The sequence below is a fragment of the Chelonoidis abingdonii genome, chromosome 8, assembly GCF_003597395.2.
Source record: "Chelonoidis abingdonii isolate Lonesome George chromosome 8, CheloAbing_2.0, whole genome shotgun sequence".
Classification (NCBI taxonomy): domain Eukaryota; kingdom Metazoa; phylum Chordata; order Testudines; family Testudinidae; genus Chelonoidis; species Chelonoidis abingdonii.
This window is the reverse complement of record NC_133776.1, coordinates 105614908-105622994: the sequence shown is the minus strand read 5'-3', so window position 1 is coordinate 105622994 and position 8087 is coordinate 105614908. Positions and strand designations below refer to the sequence as shown.

Genomic DNA, 8087 nt, shown 5'->3' with positions numbered 1-8087 from the left:
CCGCATGCGGGTGAGGGCCGGGCCGGGCGTTACACCGGCTACGAGCTCCGCATGCGGGTGAGGGCCGGGCCGGGCGTTACACCGGCTACGAGCTCCGCATGCGGGTGAGGGCCGGGCCGGGCCGGGCGTTACACCACCTACGAGCTCTGCATGCGGATGAGGGCCGGGCCGGGAGTTACAGCAGCTACAAGTTCCGCATGCGGGTGAGGGGCGGTGGGGGCCAGGCGGGGCATTACAGCAGCGGTGAGCCCCGCGTGCGGGTGAGGGGCTGGGCGTTACAGCAGCTGCGAGCTCCGCATGCGGGTGAGAGATTAGGTTGGTGGATGGGCCGGGTGTTACAGCAGTGGTGAACCCCCGTGCGGGTGAGGGGCTAGGGGCCGGGGTGTTATAGCAGCTGTGAGCTCTGGGTGAGGGGCTGGGCCAGGTGAGGGGCCAGGTGTTAACAGCAGTTGCGAGCTCCGCATGTGGGTGAGGGGCTGGGGTTGGCAGGTGACTCTTGGCCAGGGACGACTCCTCAGGCTCCCAGGCGGTGGTGCCCGCCGCACTAGGGCCCTGGGTGTCTCCTGCTGTTGCCCAGGCTCACTCGGTGCTGCGCTGAGGCATCTCCTGGCCTGGAGCCTCCACTGCTCACAGCTGGGGGGCCGGGCAGGTGCCAGGCTGCTGAGGGCAGACAGGCAAACTGGCTCCTGCAGCTGTCCCCGCCTGTCTGGGCTTGGGTGGCCCTTCCTGTGCTTGCATCAAACCGCTCCCCTGGGCATCCTGGAGTGGACACCAATGGCTGGGGGGGAGGCGGGGTGGGCCGCTTATCTGGATATATGGCTGCAGGCAGAGTGACAGATCACATGTGCCCTGTGGGGTAGGGCCTACCACCCTCTGTATGTCTCTGGGGATTGCTGAGCACACTGGAGGTGCTGCTGTATTATAAACCAGTGGTGTGGGGGCTGGGAGCAGATTTCAGGTGGCCCTCGAAGCAGGGCCAGCATTAGACTCACGAGGCCCAGGGCAGAAAGCCAAAGCCCCAGCCCCAGGGCCCTGAGTTCCACTACCTGAGGCTGAGGCCAAAGGCTGAGCAACGTAACTTTGCGGGAGCGCTGTGGCATGGGGCCCCAGGCAGTTGCCCTGCTTGCTACCCCCTAACGTCGGCCCTGGCTTTTATATGCAGAAAGGCAGTTGTTGTGGCACAGGTGGGCCGTGGAGTTTTTATATCATGTTGGGGTCAGGGGGTTCATACCAGGATCCCCCAAAGGGTCCCTTGACCTCCTTTCAGCAGCCTTTGGGGTGACCAAGGTAGCCTCTCATTTTCCAGCTGCAGACTATAAACGGAATGCTGTTTGGAGTTGGGACTACAAGGGTTTCTGCTTCTTTTTTAAAATAGTCCCCTGCAGAAGCTTCTAGTGAGTGAGGCTCTTGAATAATACTGGTCTGTGAATTCCCTGTACTTCACACAGAACCCACAGAGGGATGTCTGCACTGAGATGCTGGCTGGGTAGACAGGCTCATACCTGTCAAGCTAAAGCTGGCATGCTAAAAATAGCAGTGTGGACATTCCAGCTCAGGCAGCAACTCAGGCTCTCAAGCCTACCTGACCCCCTGGCTCGGAGGGTGGTCGGTGTGGATTCGGAACCCCGCATTGTCCACACCACTGTTCTTTACGTGTTTACTCAAGCCCTGCTAGCCTGAGTCTGTCTACCTGGGCAGCATGCTTGCTCCCAGCAGCAGTGTAGACAGACCCACAGAGACCTTGGCCATTTCACTCTGTTTTGTTGGGTCGCATGGACCTCTGTCTCTCAAGCACATCTGGCTGCATGTTCAACTATGAGAAAAGGACTCAAGGTCAGAGAACATCCAGGGAAACAGGCTTTATCATCTTGTTGACATGGCTGTTTTCTGACTTGAGTGTAGTGATAGAGGTATAGGATCTCACCACATCCTTGCCTCAGAAGTCTGCAACCTTATAGAAACCCCAGTCCGATCTCAGAAGGGTTGACCGAGGCTCCTGGAATTACCAAACTCTGAGAGGGATACAGTTACCATATCTAACACAGAATTCCTTTCCAGTGCTGCAGAGAAGGTGGTAAATCCCAACATGTCTGCTGGATCTCAAGAGGAAAACTTCTTGTCTCCTCACTACTACATCCCACGAACCTGGTGCAGTCTCATTCTGTATATGTTAACAAGAATTGTGGTGGTCAAACATCAGGTCCTGCTTAGATCCAAAGTCAGTGATTTTCTGCACTCCTCAGTCCCTCTTAGGTGTATTCTGCTGGCACCAATGAGTCCAAGTGCAGCCACTTTGTGGCCCTCCTTAGTGCTGGAATGCCTCTTTATGTAAGTAGAGTACCACTTGCCTCTTGTGCACTGCTCAGAAACCAAGACAGGTGCTTTGTTGTGTCTCCAACTGGGGTAGAGAGAAGAGAACTGTATTTAGGGGAGGGGGACTTTTGTTGTATCTTGGTTAGCTGCTAGTTAACAGCCTTCCTAGGTAACTGGGTGCTGAATGGTTTTTGTGTTTTGGTTGCCAATCTAATTACCTACCAGTTATAGACAAACTCTAGTCCTAAACATGGATATGCTTATACAAACAAGTAGTGCAACCAGGGAGGTTGCGCAGTACAGCCTGCATAATCAGTATTGCTGAGCACTCCTTGTGTACTCAACATCCCTTTGCATGGTCTTGTCTTAGGCCGTGAGCTCTTTGGGGCAGGGTGTCCTTGTAAGGTGCCATGCATTGCGCTGGTGCCAGGAGTAATTAGTTAGACTGAGAAATTAGTCCCTTCTCCTGTGGGATTATGTATGTTGTGCTTGCGCTCTGTGTGGTAGGTGCTTTCCAAACCATGGAAGATACAAGCCCTGCCCCTTAGAGGATACAGTCTGTCCTCATTAGTTAATTTTACTGTCCTCACATCCCACATGACTGATCTTTCCATCTGAGGATTGGATGTTGATACTCCCCACTCCCACAAAAAACTGTCGTTGGTTCTTCAGTCAGCCAGAGGTGGCTGCTAGAGAACAGTAAAAAACTATCTGGAGTTTCTCTGCAGTTCTAGGCCCTGCTGGCACCATACAGATGGACTGCCTAAAAGCTGATCAGAGGCTTTAGTAAGAACTGTTTAAAAGTAGCAGCAGTAGGTTTAACATGAGGGTGTATCTGGTCACTAAAAAGCAACCATCCAAGAGCTTTTTTTACCTCCCCTTCTCCCCCACCCTTCCCATAAAATTCTGTAATTTCTTGGGGGTGGGGGGGTCAGCATTAGGAAGGTGGAGTTAGATCAGGCTAATGCAGCTTTGGGAAAATTCCTACAAGCTCCTGGCTAGATCCAAGCTACATAGCTAGACATGCAAAAGCCTTTCCTGGCAATGGGGAGGTGGTGTAATGACTTGCACTCAGTTGGGGTTCTTTGGGCAGTTGGCTTTTATATGTCCCAGTTCATTATATTTAAAGCATCTTCCAGCTGACTGGTCACTGGGTCGAGGTGGGTTACTGGAGACTGGTGAGGTGGAAGAATAGGGCGTCTGTAAGCGGCACTCTAAACAGCGCAAACATGCCCCAAAAGCTGCCAGCAGCATGTTAAAGAGGATGAGGGATAAACACGGCTATTGCTGAGCAGCGCCTGTATAGGCAGGAGAGTCTGGAGCAGGGTCAGAGTGGAAGCGTTGGTCTCAGCACCTGCAGACAGCAACCAAGGAGGAAGGTTTCATCGCAGAGATGAAGGAGGATTTATCACTTGGGAGATTCAAGGAAGGGAACTGGGGAACATCGCTACCTGGCTAAACGCTGCTTGCTCAGTTTTTAGTTAAACCCTAACTAACATCCTAAAACTTGCTGCATGTCCTGCCTATATGACATCCAGGAGTCACTGTTCTGCTCGTGGTGTTCTTTTGAACAATGTCTTGAGCTGCAGGGGACAAGGCGCGGGTGAAGGACAAGGAATGAAGACTCTATGCTCCTTTTCACAGTGATTCAGGGGTAGCCCAGTCTATCTATGTTAATTAACGCCCGAAAACAGTTCAGGTGCCCCAGCCCTCTGACACTTATCTTCTGCACCGGGGCCCACAGCAGATTCATGGCTTAAATCTTCACAGCCGGCTTTGAGGAAGAGGCAGCCAGCTGCAAAGCAAACAACTGCTGCCAGATACAAAAAGAAAATATATTCTGACAAACGGGAAGGGTTCAGCAGAGGAACCAAAGCTGGGTTCGGGAAGAAATTTGAAGTGGTAAAAAATAAATGTCATTTCTGCAGGAGGGGTGGAATGGAGGAAGACAGAGCATCAGATCTCGCTACTGGCGGATTTCTCTGGGGATCATGAAGTCTGTCATATGTTTTCTCTCTTGCAGGAAACATGTGTAAGCAGCGCTCGTTCTGTGTCCAGCGGGTGTGTCCATGGGGCGATTCTGCAGGGAAAAGGGGAGAAGCAAGGATGTTAGCACACAGTCGGGCTGCACGCATGTTCAAGCTGGGGAGCCCCATCTTTAAAATAAAGGCAGGCGAGCTGGCCGTCAGAGCCAGCAGAGTGAATGGCCAACAGCCGGCATGGTCGCGGCGGGGAAAGAGAAGCACGCAGCACATACAACAGTTCCTATACACATGGACATATATGCACCTGATGCAGCTCTGCTAGAGGATCAGAGGGCAGGTGGATACTCCTCTCCCCTCCCAATCATCAAGCTCTAGGAGGAACAGAATTGCTCGTGACAACAGGCAGTGAGAGGCTCTGCAGGCCTCACAGATCCTAGACTGCCCACAAGAGAGCAAGAGATGCAGCCCAGTATTCTTACACGCTTAGCTCCACACTGAAAGTGCGGCAAAGATATCTAAATAATCGTCTCTCCTTTCAGGCCAAGCTATGTCGCAGAGCATTTCACTGAGCCCACAGGTGAGGAGGGAATCGCATAGTTTGCATCATTCAGTTATACAAAGCTGCCTCTTCAGACGTTGATATCCATGATCAGGAATGATCAGGTGTGAAAGGCAATGCCACTAGTGGTGGTCCGCGCGAATGAACACAGGCTCCAGAACCTGACATGGCCGACCTGCCCTCATCCCCATCCCTTGTGGCCTGAGCGCCAATCTAACACAGCATATGAACTACTATGGGCAAGCCCAGGACACTATAACTTACCTTGTTAATGAAATGTTCTAGTCCTAGCCTCCTCTCCGCAATTGAAAGAACTCCTCGAACATCCCTCATCTCCTCGAAATGGAAGCTGTCCGTTTTCAAGGAACTTTTCCAGGCATGGTGCACACAATCTAAAACAAACTAACACGCAAGCTGAGCTAGTATACATAGAGGAACGCGATGTTCAACAGCCCTCCACGGCATCTTTCACACAGTATCCCCCTCCGCCCACATGCTGGGCTCTACACCGTTCACGATAGCTCTGCGGAGACGAATGGCTCAGTTCCGAAGCTCCTCGCGGCAGTTTCCTGGATGCCACCACACAGCACCCTCTCCTGCCAGACCTCGCAACAGACTGTTCTACAACAGCCCACAGGTGTTACAGAACTGGCTCTACAGGAGCATGAGGCTATCTAACAGCTACATGAATAGTCTGGTGTGCAGAGCCCTCACCTTACGTCTACGCTTCCAGCTCACTCCTTCAGACCATCAATATCACTGTAGCTGACTGTCAGCTCCTCAACACATAGACTCTTTCAGTTGAAATAGGGGCGTTTATGTCTGGCTAAGGAAGAGAGAGGTGCTTAATTTGCAGATTGCTGTAGAAGCCACGGGGCTGACTCTTACTCTTCCTACTGAAAAGTCGCCGCAGAGCGTGCCAATCCACGAGCCTGAAAAACCTCCTAAAACATCATAGCATTAGAGTGTCAGTAAAGAGCTGCATATTAATGCTGCGAATACAGACGAAAGCATTTGCAAGCCCTCCCCCTTGGGGTCTGGCTCAGAAAGAAAGCAGGCATTCAGCCAGGACTCTTCCTGGGCACGATAAGTTGGAACTGTCACCCAGGTGTCCTTCCACACTCCATGAGTTAACGCCTTTTCAGATATGCAGGTCCCATTTTGGGGCACTGATAGTGGCTATGCTTTCCATTCACAGGCTGTTTGCAACATCAAGAGAGAGCATGGCCTCAGCCCTCTCAGATGTTCACCCTTATGAAGTATCCAAACAGACTAGTCAGAGGAGACATGCTCGCAACCATGATCTCAACCCCACGACCTATTAAAATCTTTTTGATAGATGCTGAAAAAGGTTAATTTCTACTACATCTAAGCGAACGGCTGAAAGCAGACTCGAATCACAGAATGTCGAGGGTTGGAAGGGACCCAGGAGGTCATCTAGTCCAAACCCCCTGCTCAGAGTCAGACCAATCCTCAAACAGATTTTGTGCCCAGTATCCCTAAATGGCCCCTCAAGATTAGAACTCACAACGCCTGGGTTTACCACAGCCAAGCTCAACACCACTAATCATCCCTCCCTCTTGTTTAAGGTCTCCAAACAGACAGTAGGCCACCCTCCTGTCTATAAACAGCATAGCTAAAGGTTAATGTCTCTTTCACCACTAAAGCGTGTAACAAACATACACCTGACCAGAGGACCAATCAGGAAAACAAGATACTTTCAAATCTAAGGGGAAGCTTTGGGTTGTGCCGGTCCATTTGTCTGTGTCTGTGTGCTCTCACTAGGCCTGAGGTGATCACACGTCTTCCAGGCTCTCTAATCTTCTGTTCCCAATTGTACATGACAGGTACAAAGACAATATAGGCTTTGAGCGTTGTTTGTTCTGTATTTGGGCAAGTGTGTAGTTTGCTGAATGTTCTAAATTGTATTTTTTTGGATAAGGCTGTTTAATCCATTGTTGTATAAGCTAAATAACCCTAATAAATTTCATCTGTGAATTACAGAAGACAATTTGGATGTTTCTTTTGTATTAAAAATGTTGCCCTTTTCAAATCTGTTGTTTTTCCTTAGATTGACTCACCAGGGAATGCGTGGGTGGAAAACCTGCTTCTAGTGTTTCTCTCCTCTCTCTGCTTTGGGGTAAAGGAGGGAAGGATACGAGTAATCCCTTTGTTTAGATCATGAAGCTAATCTCGGCTCTCTCTCCTAGTTTCCAGGGCAGAAGAATCTTGGGAGAAGAGAAGAAGGGCGGCGGAAACCTGATTCTCTTGCTTGGGTTTCAGGTTGTTTGAAGCACAGATGATCTGGCTAGGGAACCCAGGGAGGGGAATCTAGGAGTGGCACTAGTGAGGGAGAAGCAGTTACTAGTCCTTTATTGGAAGATCCAGGGTGGTTAATAGGGACTAAGTTCCAGTCAATCTAACCTTTAGCGTCCCAAGAATCTGGTACCCGCCATGAATTCCTCTAGCAAACTTACCTAGCTTACAATCTATACGCACTGCCACCACCCAAAAAAATAGTCGGTTTTGGGGGCACTCTGAATCCCCCACACCTTCCCTGGAACCCCAAGAACCCCAAATCCCTTGTTCTAACACAAGGAATAAAAAACCATTCCCTCCAACGACTTCTCCCTCCCCTGGCGCTATCCTAGATCAGTACTACTGATCCACAACTTCTTTAGATCACAATCACCAGAGACAGCAATGTCCCTTCCCCCCCCACAAGAGGCGAACAATTCAGAGAAACACAGAGAGACCTTCTACCTCTCCCCCTCCATCCTGGTACCAGATTCTATACCCAGCCGGGACTTGGATACAACAAGGGCAAACCAAGAACAAATCAATCATTCCTCTAAAAAGAAACCCCTTTTTAATAAACAGACAAGGAAAAAGAAAAGAGTTATCTCTCTACTTCACAGATGTAATACCTACAAGAGGCCTATAGCTCACAGACAAAGGAGAAACCCTCCTCCGTACCAATTACAAATCAACACATGCCCGTCCCAACACACATAATCAAAAGTTAACCAGTCCCAGATCCACAACTTGCCAAATACGAGTAATAACAATTAAAAACCTAAACCGCGCTGTTTCTACTCCTTACTATTTGGCCAACAAAACTTAAGCAAGCTCTGTAGTGATGTCTGTCTCTCTCAATCCCAGGCGGGCACAACCGACAATTATAACCCTACACAGAGCAGCCAAAGACCCACCTACAACCCAGGAAAGCC

General features: G+C 50.4%; 1 protein-coding gene across 2 annotated transcripts in view; it reads left to right on the top strand.

Annotated features, from left to right (window-relative positions):
* The first annotated feature begins 6 nt into the window (after nt 1-6).
* Nucleotides 7-8087, top strand: part of SNX12 (sorting nexin 12) — a 26356-nt gene continuing 18275 nt past the window's right edge. The window contains exon 1 of one of the 2 annotated variants that reach the window (XM_075068919.1): nt 7-104. In XM_075068919.1, coding sequence (XP_074925020.1) covers nt 99-104 — 6 coding nt within the window. In that variant the 5' untranslated portion in view covers nt 7-98. Of the gene's footprint in view, nt 105-271; nt 304-8087 lie in introns of those variants that run through there. The other variant, XM_075068920.1, reaches the window with a different exon arrangement.